Here is an 18,081-nt window from a genome sequence, read left to right on the forward strand (position 1 = left end):
CTGCCCGTGCGTCTCGGTGCCCGCTCCGCCTCCGCCGCGCTTCCCGGCCCGGAGAGGCGAACCCGAGAGCCGACGCATTCCCGGGCGACTTGTGCGGGGCTCGAGGCGCTGGTCCCCGCTCCCTCCCCCCGGTCCGGCCGGCCGGCCCTCCCCTCCCCCCGGCTGGAGGCGGCGGCGGTATAAGGGCCGCCCCCCCCCCGCGCGGCCCCTGGGACTCGCGGATGCGATCGCACGCTCCTCTCCTCGCTCCCTGCTCAAGTTAGAGCCGCCAAGTTTTCAAGTCTTTAAAGAATACCCGAGGAGGAGGAGGAGGAGGAGGAGGAGGAGGAGGAGGAGAGGAGGAGGAGGAGGAGGAGGGCGCGAGCCAGCCCAGGCGAGGCCGGCGCCGGCTGCCTCCGCCCCTCGCCGCGCCTCCCCGAGCCCAGCCGCAACTTTACAACTGATTTGCACCTGTTTGAGCAGCTCGGGCCGGAGCCAGGCAGGAGCGGCGGCGGCACGGGCGGCCGGCTCCGCACGCACGAGGGAAAAAGTTTTTCTCCCGTGCCCGGGCGCGGCCGCCGCTCTGCCCGCGCCGCCTCGCCCTCCGGCGCAGGCTGTCCGAGGGGGGCCGCCGGGCGCCCCTCTATGCTCCGCGCCTTCTGCTCCTGCCGCCGCTGAACGCTCCGAGCCGCCCGGATGTACAGCATGATGATGGAGACGGACCTGCACTCCCCCGGCGGGGCCCAGGCGCCCGCCGGCCTCACGGCCCAGACCGGGGCCGGCGGGGGCGGCGGCGGCGGCGGCGGCGGGGGAGGCGGCGGCGGCGGCGGCGGCGGGGGCGGCAACAAAGCCAACCAGGACCGGGTGAAGCGGCCCATGAACGCCTTCATGGTGTGGTCCCGCGGCCAGCGGCGCAAGATGGCCCAGGAGAACCCCAAGATGCACAACTCGGAGATCAGCAAGCGGCTGGGCGCCGAGTGGAAGGTCATGTCCGAGGCCGAGAAGCGGCCCTTCATCGACGAGGCCAAGCGGCTGCGGGCGCTGCACATGAAGGAGCACCCGGATTACAAGTACCGGCCGCGCCGGAAAACCAAGACGCTGCTCAAGAAGGACAAGTACTCGCTGGCCGGCGGGCTGCTGACGGCCGGCGCGGGCGGCGGGGGCCCGGCCGTCGGCGTGGGCATGGGGGTGGGCGTCAGCCCCGCGGGCGTGGGCCAGCGGCTGGAGAGCCCGGGCGGCGCGGCCGGCGGGGGCTACGCGCACATGAACGGCTGGGCCAACGGGGCCTACCCCGGCTCGGTGGCGGCGGCGGCGGCGGCGGCCGCGATGATGCAGGAGGCGCAGCTCGCCTACAGCCAGCACCCGGGCGCCGGCGGGGCGCACCACCACCCGCACGCGCACCCGCACCACCCGCACCACCCGCACAACCCGCAGCCCATGCACCGCTACGACATGGGCGCGCTGCAGTACAGCCCCATCTCCAACTCGCAGGGCTACATGAGCGCGTCGCCCTCGGGCTACGGGGGCCTGTCCTACGGCGCCGCGGCGGCCGCGGCCGCCGCCGCGGGCGGCCCGCACCAGAACTCGGCCGTGGCGGCGGCGGCGGCGGCGGCGGCCGCCTCGTCGGGCGCGCTGGGCGCGCTGGGCTCGCTCGTCAAGTCGGAGCCCAGCGTCAGCCCCCCGGTCACCTCGCACTCGCGGGCGCCCTGCCCGGGGGACCTGCGCGAGATGATCAGCATGTACTTACCGGCCGGGGAAGGCGGGGACCCCGCGGCGGCCTCGGCGGCGGCGGCGGCGGCCGCGGCGGCCCAGGGCCGGCTGCACTCGCTGCCCCAGCACTACCAGAGCGCGGGCGCCGGGGTCAACGGCACCGTCCCGCTCACGCACATCTAGGCCCGGGGGGCGAGGCCGGAGACCGGCCCCGAGGGGGCGAGGCCGGAGACCGGCCCCGAGCGGCCGAGACCCGGCGGCGGCGGCGGCGGCGGCGGCGGCGGCGGCGCGGCCCCGGCGCCCACCCGCCCCTCCGCCCGCCGGGGGCTGCGGCTCCCGGCCCCCGTCCTCTCCGCGCCCCCGCCCCCGCCACGCCGCCTGGACTTGCTTTTTGTACAGAATGTTTTGATGTTCTTGTAAAAAAAAATCCCGGTAATATTAATAATGAGGAAAGGAAGGTAACAGTTGCTCTATTGACCTTTTTAGAAGCTCCTGGGAACTAGTTGCTGAGACTAGTTTTGCGTTTTAGACTGAACTTCGGTGTTTTATTGAGACTTTTTGTACAGTATTTATCATTCACTGAGGAGGCATATAGCGTTTTATTTGCTAAAGAGAAAAAAAAACAAAGATATAGGCGATGCCAACTTTTATATAACTGCTGGAGCATTAACTCATCCTCGCATCGCTTCCCTATGGCGCTTTATTGCCTGAGAGAGACTGAAGGGGAACCGCTCTCATTTGTTACAGTCGTAGTAAGGCAACTCCGGACCACACGTTCAAGTGTTTTGTTTTGGGTTTTTTTTTTTTTTTGGTACTTGTTACCGCTTCCCCCCCCCCCCGTTTATTTATACAAAGAGACATCTCCCTCCCCACCTTTTTTTTTTAATCTCCAGACTGCGACGGTTTATGTTCTGGGTTTTGTAAAACTTTCTGTATCTGAGATCTTCCCCCTCACCTTTTTTTTTTGTTTTATTTGTTTCGTATGGTTTCTTGTAAATGCATTGTGAATTTTTTTTTAAATTTAGTCATTTCGGGAGGAGGTGGGGGGAGACTCAGATTGTGTACATAGTTTACTAAGAAGCCTTTCTGCTTAAAAGAGGGAGAGAGGGATAAAGAACAACCTCAAAAAACCTCCCTTTCCCCTGGCTTTTGAGTTAATAAAAATTTTAAGTGAAAAAAATGTTTTTCTCCACTAAATTTGAAATGTACTAATGTGAATCGTGTGTTTAAACACCCTGAAAAACAACTGGTAATTCTACAGGGGGAAAGAGAGAAAAGTTATTCAGGGTGAGCTGAAAATAACAGAAACCGCCCCCCCCCCTTCCCCGAAGGAGTCGGATTTCTTAATAGTCGTTATCAAATGTAAGGGGAGAAAGTAAAAAAATCAACGAGGCATAGGTTTTCAAAAGGAGATTATTTTTCATATCTAGTCAATGTTGTTCAGGAAGGCAACATATTAAAAAAATATTTCCATAGTTTGGCCCGTTCATTTGCTTGTTTAATGTGTGGAAGGCAATATCCTGGTGTGAGTTTACTTGCTGTGAAGCTTTGCCGCCTTAAACTGGTCTAGGGTTCAGACTGCACTTCTGTGTGGAAGGGGGAGGGGGAGGGGAAAGACCCCAATGGCGGGACTGGGCCGGGGATGGGGGACAAAGACAACAGCGGTGCACATGTGCCCCTGTTTCCCCCTGTAATTAACACCATTGCAAGCAGAACCGATCTATCTGGGTTTGGCTCACAGAAACACAATCTGAACCAAAAATATACTCAAACTGAGTCCCCTGGTCCCTATTCTCTGTCCCCTCCTCCTCCTCCCCCTCCTCCCCTCCCCATCCTTTGGGAAAGGGTGAAACATTTTGTGGAACTTTCAAAATAACAACAACAAAAAAAAAAACCTTGCGTGTACTGGGATGCAAGTTGCTAACAACCGGTGTGAAAGCTGTCAAGCTAAATGCTGTTGTTTGTTCCTAACAGGATCCTAAGGTTGTTTAATGCTTTAAAAAATGAATTCTATTTTTTCTAGGTGTTTATCGGTACCTTGCCATTTTTTTTCCTGGAATTAAAAGTTTTCTGTAAAACTTTGTCTACTAGTAATTTGACAACATTAAACATTGCATTTAAAAGTCATACTGTAGCAAATACATTTTGAAACTAGTTGTGATATTAAGATACAATTATATTTAAAAGATATTTTAAAGTTCAGATCTGGAAATATGAATTTCAGAAGCTTTTAGGTCCTCCTTCTCTTCTACCCAACGTCCCTTTATTTCTCAGCATATTTTCTTGGTGGTGAATGAGTCCAAATGTGGGTAAATAATAGTTGGGGGAAAAGAATAGGAATTAGTTTGAGTTAGAAACTACATTTTAACGTAGATCTTGGACCATTGATGAGTGTCACTCTTTGGAGTCATTCTGGATCATTCTGCTTACACCGCTCATTCCTTAAAGTGGTTTTCGAAATTTCCATGGACCATATCTATTGTTTTCTAACAAGGTAATAAAAATCTTTTTTTTAAAGTAACTTGGTCCTTTGTTAGCCCTTTAAAAGTGTCCCTAGGAACGTGTGTGGCGCCTATGGATGGGTCAGCGGGAGCTGTCCTAGAGTGACTAACTTCTATGAACACAAAGATCTCTGAGAAATCCTATACCATTCTCTGCTCCAGAATCTGGCCTTAGTTTTGGAAACCGTTAGACAGACACGCTGAAAACATACTTAATCTAGGGTGCCTTCCAGAGCTTTACTGGTGATGCTGTTCGCAGGGCTTGTACTGTGTCTCTCTATTTGAATGTGTATATCTGCATACCAGCAGATCTGTGTTGATGGTGTATGTGTGTGTGTGTGTGTGTGTGTGTGTGTGTGTAGACAAGGTCACATAGGTGTATTCAGAGTCAGTATCTACATAGCCTTAGGGCATCCTTCAACTGAACTTTACCCATATTCAGAGAATCCCATTGGGTATCTGAGGGAAACTAAGGTAATGGGCCTTAAACTGAAAAACCTAAAGGGATCAAAAAGTTCAGACATACCGGCAGAGGTGGGTGGGCATCTGAAAGCTGTTTAGAAGCATGCTGACATTTAACTTGGTTTTCATCTTGTGTACCTGAAAGCTAAGTGCTGCAGCACCTCACACTAGGACCCTCTCCCTACCGCCCTTTCTTTCCTTCTTTCTTTCCTTCCTTCCTTCTTTCTCTTCTTTCGTTCGTTCGTTCTCTCTATTTCCTTCCTTTCTTTACTTTGTTTTCTTACTTTTTCTCCTAAGGTTCATGCAGGAGACCAAGAGAAACGCTTGAATAGGTCTGCCCAAAAGCATTTCTTGAAGGGGAGAAGACATTTTCAGGGAGTTGATTCTTTTTTCACAGTTGAGATACTAATACTGAGGCGGTGTGATAGAATTGTAACGCCTCCATTTTAAAAGTGTAGATAAATGATTAAGATGGAACTGTGCAAGCTTCTAAATCGAACCCAAGTGAGTCTGGCAGCGCTCAGGTGATAAATACCAAGCACTCTATGCTCAGGGCTGCCTGGGTTGGATAGTGATGCAAAGCTCCTAGTGACTTCTTGCTCACCCTTTGGCTCCCAATTCCTTTTTCAAGTCTTGGAAAAGTCTGTGTACTGTATACTGGGGTTAAAGACAAAGTTTCAGCAACTTTATCCTGGAAGCCTAAGTTGTGAATTCTTGAATTCTGTGTTCAGTGAATGGTTTTTCCCTCCGGCTTCTCTGGAAGGTCTACAACGGTTTTTTGGCCTTAATAGGGTTTTAAAGGGTGTTTTAAAAAGTGATTTTGTTTTTTAATTTTGACTCCCTTTATAAGAGGAAAAAGTTGAGTCTTAACCCCCTCTTTCTTACCCCCCCAAAAGCTTCAATAGCAAAAGGAAATGATTTACAATTTGAAGAGTATTTATGGATTCAGTGAGCTTGAATTGCAGATGTTCGTCCGATTAAATGACTGACAGGTTTATTAAAATAATGTATGTATAGGAATAATAACACACACACACACATACATGCATTTCATTTTCCTCACAAAGAAAGGGACGTTTCATCGGAAGGAAATTCCGGTTAATTAAAGAAATTCTTTACTTGTGCCTAGCTAGAAGTGAAGCTCTAAAATTCCCTGTGGGTGGAGTGGTCAGTGGTCACCCCATTCTTTCTCTTTACTTCCCTGCTCCTCTTGCCCTCTTCTCAGGACCCCCTGCCCTCTACCGGGGGCCCAGCTCCTCTCCATGGAGCCCCGAGTTAAGAGTGGCCCCTCCCCTCCCCCCAGGCTCTCTCCAGAGTCAACTCCTCCTCCCCAGGAGCGCCCTGGAGAGAATGGAACTAGAAGCGTTGGCGGCAGAATTTAATAACAGGTTTGATTCCTTCGAAACTTCACGTGAAAAGCAAACTTGGCCTTGGCTGTAACTTTTTTTTTCCAGGGTGACTGTTTAGCTGTTTGAAAGCCTGGCCAGATGGGGAGGGGGTGGGAGGGTAAGAGATTGTGCGGATCCCCCGGGGAGCCGAGTTTGCCGAGAGAGAGAGAGAGAGAGAGACAGACAGACAGACAGACAGACAGGGAAAGGAGAGGAGAAGAGAAAAGACGGGCTGGGGGAGGCGTCTCCATAAAAGAGATGCTTCAGGGACAGAAACCAGGAAGGTGAGGAAAGGGGTAAAGTGATGCCTTGAAAGACATTTTAGGAAGCATATTGAATGGCAAGGGGCCTCTGTGTCTCCTCCCTCATCTTTACCTCTCCTTCTGCTTCCCTCCCCCCACCCCCCACCCCTTCCTGGATCGCCTCAGCTAAGAGTCTAAAGCCTGAAGGCGATTTTACTGCTAGGGAGACTTGAAACCCTTCCTTCCTTCCTTCCTTCCTTCCTTCCTTGCTCTCTGTCTTCTTCCCTCCCTCCTGTCTTCTCTCCTCTTCCTCTCCAGCTGTGAGCCCGCCCAGCAGGCAGCCCAGCCCGAAGGGACCCCCACTCCTCCTGGCGGTGTTAGAGCGCCTTATGAGCCACAAACTCTAACCTACCCTGGGAAACAAAACATCTCATCTGGAGACGCGATGCACAGTAAACACGGAACTGGAATGAGGGCATTAGCGTCTGCTTTGGCATTCAGCTGTGATTGGGGCGGGGGGGGGGGGTGGAATCATTTGAGATTGCAGTGCTCACCCCCGGTCCCTTCCCAGTGAGCTCCTTCACCATTCTCCCCCGCATCCTTCAGGGTGTTCTTCTCACACCCGGTTTCCCCCCTACCCCCCGCGCCTCCTCCACTTCCTCTTCTCTTTCTTCCCCCACCCACTCTCATTCCCAGACTCTCTCTCCTCTCTTTTCCAGTGCCCCTCCTTCCATTCTCCACACTTTCTCCCTACTTTTTGCAACCATCTTGCCTGTTCCCACTCGTTATAAGCGCTGCAACAAGCGATTTGTTTCGGGTTCCCTAGTGTTTCCTTTATTCCAGTTGTTATTTCACCTGCTTTTTTTCTTCCATTTCTCCTGAATTTCCTGGTGTCTCCTCTCTTCCTCTCAATATTATCCATCTCCTTCTTTTTCTTTTCATCCTGTCTCATTTTATTCTATCTTTTCCCCTTACCTCACATTATGAAATTTCCTGGCTTTCTACCACTTCTATCAGCATTTTGATTCCCAATTTTTCTTCTCCTTTCCTCCTATATTTTCTCTAACGCTTTCACTTATAACCTTCCTCATCCTTCCTTTTTTTTCCCTTTCCAATCTTTTTATCCCTTCCTCCTATCATTTTTTCCTTCCTCTATTTCCTCAAGTAGATACCCCTCAGGTGGCCCTTCGTTTGGAAAGCTTTGTATTAGCTCCTCTGGAGATGTCAGACAGGTGCTAGGGATTCAGGACCATGTCTTTTAGCATTCTCCTTTTTCTCTTCCCCACTAGATCCTGCCATTCTCCCCGTCTTTGGTCTTCTATAGGAGGGGGTTCTGTCACTTCCAGAAGCTAGATTAGGAAGCCAGAGATGGGGAATCTCTATCTATCTAACTCCCAAAGCACTCAACTTATGCTGAGGCCAGGGTTGGGTGTCAGCCTCTGGGGGATTAAGATGACTGATGCGAGGGAAGAAGGCAGAGTGTTTTTGTGTTTAAAGAGAGCAGGATTAGGGGAGAGAAAGTCCTGTCCCTGGGGTCAGCTGTGAGTCAAACCCTTTTACAATCACCCAGCGGAACAAGCACGATGCTGGGTTGTAGCTTGCAACAAGTGGGAAAAAGGGGAAAGTAGGAAAGGAAGATAACTATAAAGAAAAAGAGATGACGGAAGAAGAGAACTTTGTCTCACTCTTCTAGAAAAAGAGTGAACCTGGGAATAGGAAGAATTGAGGATTACAGTAAAGAAATGGATAGAGCAAACAAGGAAAAAGGAATACATTTGTGACTAGATTTATGCTCATAGAGATTCACAGTGAAAATATCATAGGGGTATGTATATGTATACAGAGTGGGATATATATATATATATGTATATGCATACATATATATATATACGTATATATGGGGTTATAATTTTCCTGTTTCCTCTTCTGATTTGAGATACTTTCAAAGAATGAAAAACAAAAAGGATGATGTTGCCTGGTCCTTAAATTCCTGGGTGGACACTTCATCCTCTCTCCTGTGGTTGAATTAGATCTAGTGATAGACACAATCAATTTATCATACTTTCAAAAATACAAATTGGACACCCAGTGACACAAACATTCCCTTTTGCTTTTTTTCTTCACGTTCTCCACAGACAATCTCCCTTTTATTTCTGAATTATTTAACTTCTGATATGTTTTTGGTAAAGCCAGAAATTGGGGGCTCAATGTGTAATTAAATGTCTGAAAACTGAGTTACTCTGCCATCCATCAAGAATGACTACTTTTGGGGATGGAAACTTATCATGTAGGGGTGGTTGATAGCTGATGGGATCTGTTCTTACTTTAGTGCTCATAACCTCTATTTTTCTTAAAGTTCTGTATAAATACTGGAATTTGGTGGAGAAGATTCATTTGGTAATATTTTTTTAAAAAAAGAATAAGAATAATGGCTCACGATGCTAACAGATCAGGAGGAGAGATAGGGGAAAATAAAAGTGGAGGAGGGAGAGTAAGAGGGGAAATAAGGAGTAACAGAGGGAGTAGGAGGAGGAAAAGAGAGAAGAAATAGGGGAGAGAGACTGAGACAGAGAGTGAGATATAGAGACTGAGATAGAGACAGAAAGAAATAGAGACAAGGAGAGACAGAGAAGGAGTGAGAGGGAGAACAAAAAAGAAGACCTAATGAAGAGGAGAAAGAAAACAGCAAAAGAAAGAGACAGAGAGAGAAGAAAACAACAAAAGAAAAGAAAAAATGATGAGAGAGTAGAGGAGAGAATGAGAAAACAGTGAAAAAGAAAAGGAGCACAAGCAATTAAATAAAAATAAACAATAGGAAAAAAAGAGACCTAGTGAAGGGGAGAAAGAAAATAATAAAGGAGAAACAAAAAATAATAGAGAAGGAGAAAGAACATAATAGAAAAAATCAAAAGTGGGGGAATTAAAAAAAGAAAGAAAAATAGTAAAAGATAAAAGAAAGAAAAATTGTAAGAGGAAAAGAAATTACAAAAAGAAAATATAGAAAGTAGAGAACAATGAAAAGGAAGTGAAAAGAAAATAGAGAAGTAAATATGGAATTAACGACAATATCAAAAGAAAAAAGAAAAGGAATAGAAAAAAGGAAAGATAAAGAGAAGAAAAGATGGAAAGAAAATAAGAGTTGATTTGCTTTAATAATCTGAACAGGAGCTGCAATAAAGTTAGGAAGAGTTTTAAACTGACATTTTAAAAATCTGATGAGAACAAATAAATAATTTGTTCAAAGGCAGGGGAAGGATCAAAAACAGTTGGTACAAAAACCAGTAATAAATTTTCATTAACAAACCAGAAGGCTGAGCAGAGAAAGGAGAGAGAGAGAGAGAGAGAGAGAGAGAGAGAGAGAGAGAGAGAGAGAGAGAGAGTAGAGTAGGTGGGAGAGAGGAAGGGGAAGGAGAGAGAAGAAAAAGAAAGGGAGGAAGAAAGGAAAAAAACAAAGAATAGACCCTGAACTACAATGTTCCCTCCCTCTCCCCCTCCAAATGCATTTCAAGAACTAACTTATGTACAACTGATAGCAACTGTTCAAATCTGACTGACTTTCAACATGGAAGTAAATGGGTTCTGAGTTCAAAATCAAGTCACAAGTTACTACACAGTAAATTGCTAAATGTTACCTATGGGGAAAATTTGTCTGTGTCAAAAACTCTGGACATTGTGAGTAATTCTCAGAGCCCTGCGGGCAGCTTGCAAGGATTTAATTGCCCTCAGCCACTTCAGAACAACCATGTGGGCACATTAAAGATTTTGTTTGTGAAGAACAGCAGGTCATCACATGCAAAGCCTTGAAATAGTCAGCCAGTCAAATCAGTGGAAAAATCAGCTTTTGTTAGTTTTTGCAGTTTCAGGAATTAGGCATTCACTGCAGAGCTACAGTTTTGAGAAATTGCAATGTCAGGCATGTTCCCAATGGGGAAATATTGTGAAAGTGTGGAGGAACATAAGATTGTGCTTGACAATGGGGAAACTGACAGAGTCATCACCCAGACATTGTTTTCGATTGGAGCACCCCGGAAATGCTAAAAAGTGATGATATCTAGTGGCAGCAACAGCACTTCATGCAAGTCCTCCACATTCCCAAGATGCTGAAATAAGGATTGTAGATATCAAGAGTACTGACTCTGGGCTTCATATGAGAAATGCTAGTCTTTCTATGATGAATACCTTTGGATTTTGTAAAATCAGCTACCATGCAGTTGATCAACATGAAACAAGTCTGTCTTATTTCTGAAGAAAATTCCAAGCATATCTTAATTATAACCTAGGGACAGAATACAGAAAGTACAGACATTTTAGCATTTAAATATCTCAGAAATTATGTTAGGCGAAGGTTCTAGTTGTTAAATGTAAATCTGATCTCAGACACTCATTAGTTCTGTGACCCTGGGCAAGTCACTTTAACCCTGTTTGACTCAGTTCCTCATCTATAAGTGAGTGGGAGCAGCTCTAATGTCTTTGCCAAGAAAACCCCAAATGGAGTTATAGGGTTAGACAAGATTGAATAGCAATAATGATAGCCCAACAATATAAAAACAGTCATCCTATTCTTTATGTAGATATTAGACAGTAGCATAGTATTTCAGTAGCATAGTGGAAAGAAACTGAACTAGGAGTCAGGAGACCTCTGTTCTTAATCTTGGCCACTGATTAACAATTGGAATTTGGGCATAGTTCTCTGGGCCTCAATTTCAATACAAGTTAAAATGAAATAATTGAATATGATAATGTCCAATATATAAAATTCAGTGAATGACTTGGAAAGAGGCAGAAGCATAATAAAGTGAAAAGAGAATTGGATCTGAAGTCAGGAGACCTGGGAGCAAGGTCCACTTCTGATGCTTGTGAACTTGTGATCCTAATAAAGTCACACACATCTTGTGCCTCAATTTCCTAATTTATAAATTGTAGCTAATTATATCATTCTTTGGACCTCATAATACTGTTGAGTAGTAAGCACAAAAAACTCAAAGGTCTATTTCATGTAAGCCATAATTACTATTATTATATGAATGTGCACCACTATTATTTTTCTAATTAAAATTTAACCTGGCCAAAAACTTACCTATTTTATGCCAGGAAAAAATTGTGTTGAATATAAGATAGAACTAACTGAATAAGTTAGTCAATATGATCATTTCTACATGAAGTCATGTCTACTTTCTGCAATATGAGAAAATTCAAGAAAGTACTAAATGATTGAAACATGATGCATCAAGGCCTGATCAACCTGGAATGATATATTCATTTCATTCACCATCAACGAAATTGATTAAGAGGCTATTAGGAGAAAGCACTTGACCAGTTAGAAGTATTAGAGTTTTGTTTAGCTTCAAGTGTGAATTAACTGAGTTAGATGGGTTGCTTTGGTCTTATGACCCAACTCCCCTGGACCTTAGGTTTCTTACCTTTAAAATGAATGGATTATTATCATGTTCTCATCCAGCTAAAAAAGGGGAAAAATCATAAATCATAAGATGACCATGTCATCGTACCATATAAGTGATCTGATCATTTTAGGTAGAATATAACAGCGTCTATCTACTCAGATATGTGGAGCATTATAAAGAACTCTGAAACTTGTACTGTGTGAATCTCAGAAAATGCAAACATTTTAGCATTTAAAAATTCTAGAGTATGGGTTAATAGAAATTTTCAGTCTTAAATTTAACTCTAGTTTGGATGTAAAGAATCATTAGTCTTATTATTATTAATGACATATGATCTTGCCATTTCTATTTGTGTCCCATCAGTCATAACCAACCCCTTCTCTCTATTCTCACAAATACTAAGTTTAGGACCAAATTACACCTTACTTACATCATTGTAAAGCTTCATGTTTAGTCTTCCTGTCTAAATTTCCTGCCCATTTCAGTTCATTCCCCACTTGTGACCAAAGAAACTTTCCTTATTGAATAGCTACATATTTGATTCACCTATCCAGGAACCTCCAACAGCTTCCTATTGCCTCAAGAATGAAATATAACTTAGACTATATAGCTTCTAAAGCCCTTCACAACCTAGGCTCATGTTTCTGAACTCATTGAATATTACTCTCTTTTCCATATTCTTTAATCCATCCTCATTGGCTTCCTCAAATATAAAATACCATCTCCACCACCTTTTCTCTGGTCATCAACATGACTTCCTCATTTTCATCTTATAGAGAGACCTTCACTTCCTTCCAGATTCAATTGAACAACCATCTCCTGCATGAAACTGTTCCTGATCTTCCCTCCCATATTTCCTTGTAGTTAACAATGTCATATTTATTTTAATTTATTCCATATATACTTATATAGTTAATTGTCTTACTCATTAGAATGTAGGTTCATTGTAAATATTGTTCAATTTATTGTCTGTAGGTGCTTGATAAATGGTTGCTGATTAATAGTCAGAACTGAAATTGTGCAAAATCAGTTGTTTCCTTATAGTTGTCCTCAATAATGTTCCTTAGAATTATTTCAACTCTCTACCCCATTTAACTAGTGTAGAATTTACTTAAACTTTATCTATTCCACATTTTTCTCATTGCATGTAATTAGTTTATAATTAGGAGGAAAAATACTATGAATTCTATAGGGGTACATATACTTTTACATATACACTGGTAACATAATAGTAAACTTAAGGTAGATGTTTATTATGAATTTACCTAATAATGTAAGGGATTGTTTTGACATTCAAATAATTGAACATACGAGGAAATAGAAGGCCCTGGATAGTATTCTTGTGTAAAAATATTACTAAGGGTCAAACCTACAATGAAGATAAAATATCTAATTTTAACTAATGAATTATAAACCCCATTCTATCAATTCAATGAAAGAGGAATTTCAAGTAGTTTATCTAGCATCATGTAACAACTGATTTAAAAAAAACCTTTTCAAACTATTACTTTCACCCAATATAGACACACATATTCTGATCATTTAGTAAAACCAGACAGCATGCAAAGAAGAAAGCATGTCACTTAATTCTATTTTCTGTTTTTCTTTATTACATGGAAGGAGCAAAAGAACTAAGCAAGGCAATATTTTGCATGTTGACAATTTTATAATTTACTTGATTGGTACCAGTATAACCTATATCTGGGAAGTCATTGTGGCTCTAATGAAGGAGGGCACAAATCAATTTTTTAACCACTGTCTTAATGACATCTTGACTGCAAAGTAGGTGCTGAATGGTAGTACATGTAAGACAGACTCAAATCAGTAGTCAAATTTTACTGATTTACAGTTGGAACTATTGAGTAGTTTTTGCTTTTGTTTGCAGGGCAATGGTCTAAATGACTTGTCCAAGATCACACAGCTAGGCAATTCTTAAGTGTCTGAGGTTGAATTTGAACTCAGATCCTCCTGACTTTAGGGCTGGTACTCTATCCACTGCACCACTAGTTGACACCTGACTATTGGCAGAACACAAGATTAGTGATAAATTAGACCCAAATTCTACATTTCCATGACTTCTTTTGGGTACCAGCTAAAATCTACATGTAAGCATTTTCTGATTCCTCTTTTAATTAATTCAATTTATGTAATAAAACTAGCATTTCTATAACAAAGTATAATAAAAAAATAAAAGCTGATTACACATGAAACTGCAACATCCATACTGATCCTTTCTAATTCTAGTTAATGTTTTATCCCTGTTGATTATTTCCAATTTACTCATTTAAATTACACATAGATGCTTGCATGTTATCTCCCCCTTAAACTGTTACTTCCTTGAGAGCAAGAAAAGTCTTTTAGTTTTCTATGCATCCCCAGCACTAAGCATTGAATAAATGTTTTTTGTCTCACTGACTGTAACTGGTTCCCTGGATGACCTAAAACAAATCATGTAACAGACTTCATTCCCCCACATACAAAAAGATACATCTTTTTGATAAATGCATTTTTTTTCTTATCACAGACATTGGAAAAGTATGGATACGGATATGGATATGGATTTATAAGTTTAGAGGCAAAGATATGATGTAAATAGAGAGCTATCATTATAATTATAGCCAAACATTTTAATTTCCATATAAAAAACAGAATACAAAAGAGGATTCTATACAAAGTTGTGAATATTTATTGCATGCTGCTAGAAAGGAAGGAAGGAGGGAAGAAGGAAGGAAGGAAGGAAGGAAGGAAGAAGGAAGGAAGGGAAGGAAGGAAGGAAGGAAGGAAGGAAGGAAGGAAGGAAGGAAGGAAGGAAGGAAGGGAGGGAGGGGAGGGAGGGAGGGAGGGAGGAAAAGATATGTGAAGGAAAGCAGACATTCATAACAAATTAAAATAGACAAGCAAAATGAATCCATACAATGGTACTGACCAAAAAATGCATGTCTTCCATATTTCATCTATTACCTCTCTATCAGGAGATGAATAACATGTTTCATCTCTCTCTAGAGACATGGCTAATGATTGCACTGGTCATAGTTCTTAAGTCTTTCAAATTGTTTTTATTTACAATTTTCTTGTCATTATGGATGTAAATTGTTCACTTCCTTCTTTTCACTGAATTTTGTTAGCTCATGCTATACAAGATTCTTTGAAATAATTTTTTTCATCATTCTCAAGGCACGATAATATTCCTTTACATTCTAATACCGTAGTTTGTTTTAGCCACTCTCCATTTATTTTAGGGAGAATTTAAGCCATGTTCTTATAGTCCTTTTAGAGAGCCTCTTCAATTTATTTTGCATATGTATCTTGCATCCTTGTAACCTTCCCCTTCCTTAATCCCAATTTTTTCCCTATTGAGTTTTATATATTGACATACTAAACTCTCTTGTTTAATTCTCTTTTGTCTATTTCACATTGGAATGAGATTCATTTGATATGCATTCTCCTTTCCTCTTTCTCCATGTTTTTTTTTACTTTTCTCATTAACCCTAGTAAAGATCCACCTCTTTTTCATATTAGTTTATTGTTTTAACCTTCCCTTCTCCTTCCCCCCTCTTCAATTCCTCAGAACAGAATGCATTGCCAGAACCTTTTATTTTTCAGATTCAATTTCACTCTCAATACTCTGAAGAAATTAAGGTTCTGAAGGGACATGTATTTCTTCTTCTATTAGACTGCATGGTCATATCAAATCCTACCTTTTTTTTAGCTTTTTGCAAGGCACTGGGGTTAAGTGATTTGCCCAAGATCACACAGCTAGGTAATTATTAAATGTCTGAGACCGGATTTCAAATCAGGTCCTCCTGACTCTTGGGCCGGTGCTCTATCCACTGCACCACCTAACTGCCCCTAAATCCTACCTTTTATATTTATCTGTACTTGTGTAATTATATTTCAAAATTCCTATACTGTTTTGGTCTTTCAGTCAGGAAATTTTTGAAAATTCTATATTTCATTAAAGAGCCACTTTTTTCCCTTTTAGGATTACACTTGTAAGCCGATCTCTTTTTTCCTTTTAGAATTACAATATTCCTAGATTCCATCTTATTTATAAAAAAAAAGCTTTGAAGTTTTATGTGATCCTGACTGTAGTTCCATACTGATCGGACTGTTTCTGGATATTCACAGTATTTTTTAAATTTTATTTTGACTATGGAATTCCTGATTTTTTTTTCTTTTTTGGAGTTTCTTACAGAAGGTGATCAATTGATTCTTTCTATTTTTACTTTGTCCTCTGATTCTCAAGGATCTGGGAAATATGCATTTGTGATTTCTTAAAATATAATGTCCAGACTTTTTTGAATTATGATTTTCCAGAGAATTGAATGGTTTTAAAATTATCTTTCTTGATTTATTTTACAAGTTTTTTAAAATGTCAATTACTTCAAATCTTCTTTTAAATTTTATTATTTAAAAAACCCAAAGCAGTCCTGCAGCCTTCTCTTTTCATCCTCCCTGCCCCCAAATTAGGGCATGATTCCTCTCTTCTCTTGGAGTAGCTTGTAGTTCATGTCCCTGGAATAAAAAAATGTCTATCTGTGGGGGAAATTGTTTTTTATTGTAACATTTTTCTACATTGTAGAGTCATTTTTGTTTAGTTTATTATAGATTAGAGGAAATTCGTTTTTGGATAACTTTTTACCATTTTTTCTCCTCCAATTATTTCCCCTAGAATTTTCATTTCATATTTTATTTCTTGTTTTATTTCTTCTAGGTATTCATGCAGTCTTATAAAAAAATTTATTTTTTCACTGTGCATATTCTTTTATCCAGTATTGGTCTGTATCTCAAAGGAATCATTAAAAAGGTGGAAAGAACCCACATGAACCAAAATATTTTTGTGGTGGCAAGGAATTGGATATTGAGGGGGGATGCCCATCAATTGGAAAGTGATGGAACAAATTGTGGTATATGAATGTAATAAACACTATTGTTCCATAAGAAATGATGAGCAGGTGAATTTCAGAAAAGCCTGGAAAGATTAACATGAACTGATGCTGGGTGAATTGAGCAGAACCAGGAGAATATTGTACATGGTAACTAGTAACACTGTGGCATGATCATCTGTGACAGACTTGGCTCATCTCAGTAATCCAGTGATCAAAGACAATTCCAAAAAAGACTTTTAATATAAAATGCCATCCATATTCAAAGAAAGAACTATGGAGTCTGAATACAAATCAAAGACATACTACTTTCACCTTTATAATTTCTGTTTATTGTTGTTTTTTTCCCTTTCTCATGGTATTTCCTTTTGGTTCTGATTCTTTTTTCATAGCATGACTATAATGGAAATATGTTTAACCTGATTATGCTTTTTTAACCTCTGTCAGATTGCTTGGTGTCTTGGAGAGGGGAGGGAAGTGAGGGATGAGAAAATTTTGTAAAAATTAATGCTGAAAATCATCTCTACATATAATTGTGGAAAACAACAATGACCAAGGGAAAGAGAGAAAATTCATTTATCCTTGAAGACTTTGCTTTAAAATGATTGAGAATTACTCACTTTAAGGAATCACTATATTGCCATAATTTGTGCCAAAGTCAGGCTCTGCCTAGTTCTGTGCTTTTTCAGTCTTGCCCTGGATTATTTGTGTTCCTGTGTTGACTTCACCTCCTAGGCTTAGATCTTGTTGATTTTTGAATACCTTCTCTGGCATCTCAAGACAGTTAGGTATCTCAGAGTCCATGAGCCTGAGATACCCCATTTTGAGTAATTTGACTTTATTCTACTTGCTACCCATTGTTGCAATCTGGGTCTTCCAAGATCCTACCCTAAAGCTTAATGACCACCCTTCTCAGAAGATCCATTTGCTCTTGCTATCTCCAAACAGAAAACCTTTCAGGCTACAAAGGTCCATGTCCCATCTCTGTTCTCTGTGGGAAGCTTCCCTGAGCTGGTACTGACTTTGTTGTTGATGCCTATTTCTATTGCCTTTAGTCTTTTGACTAATCTTTTTTATAGTTCTGGGATAGAAGAAATGACTTATTTTAATTCCTCATTAGATTTCTTGATTATTATTTGATTTTATGAGAACTTCAGAGCTTTGCTAACATAGATAGATGAGACATGGCAGATTTGTCTCTCATGTAAATCACCATCTTGACTAAAATTACTTTTTTTTAAGTTTTTTTTTACAAGGCAATGAGGTTAAGTGGCTTGCCCAAGGCCACACAGCTAGGTAATTGTTAAGTGTGTGAGGCCAAATTAGAATGCAGGTACTCCTGACTCCAGGGCCAGTGTCTATCCCACTGCGCCACCTAGCTACCCCTTGACTGAAATTACTCATCTTATTTCTAGGGATTTTCTTATTGATCTTCTTTTGCTGCCTGAAAAAGTATTGCTTCAATAACTATTTAAGAGGGAATATATATATATATATATATATATATATAT

General features: G+C 42.1%; 1 protein-coding gene across 2 annotated transcripts; it reads left to right on the top strand.

Moving 5' to 3' along the window:
* The first annotated feature begins 675 nt into the window (after positions 1-675).
* On the top strand, positions 676-1,872 carry LOC141491936 (transcription factor SOX-1). Of its 2 annotated transcripts, XM_074192652.1 has the most exons (2): positions 676-736; positions 794-1,872. In XM_074192652.1, the coding sequence occupies exons 1-2, from the start codon at positions 676-678 to the stop codon at positions 1,870-1,872; spliced, it is 1,140 nt and encodes a 379-aa protein (XP_074048753.1). The 2 variants fall into 2 exon arrangements, with proteins under 2 accessions (XP_074048753.1, XP_074048752.1); XM_074192651.1 differs by having other exon boundaries at positions 676-1,872.
* Positions 1,873-18,081: the final 16,209 nt, after the last annotated feature.

The sequence above is a fragment of the Macrotis lagotis genome, chromosome 6 (assembly GCF_037893015.1).
Source record: "Macrotis lagotis isolate mMagLag1 chromosome 6, bilby.v1.9.chrom.fasta, whole genome shotgun sequence".
Taxonomy (NCBI): Eukaryota; Metazoa; Chordata; class Mammalia; order Peramelemorphia; family Peramelidae; genus Macrotis; species Macrotis lagotis.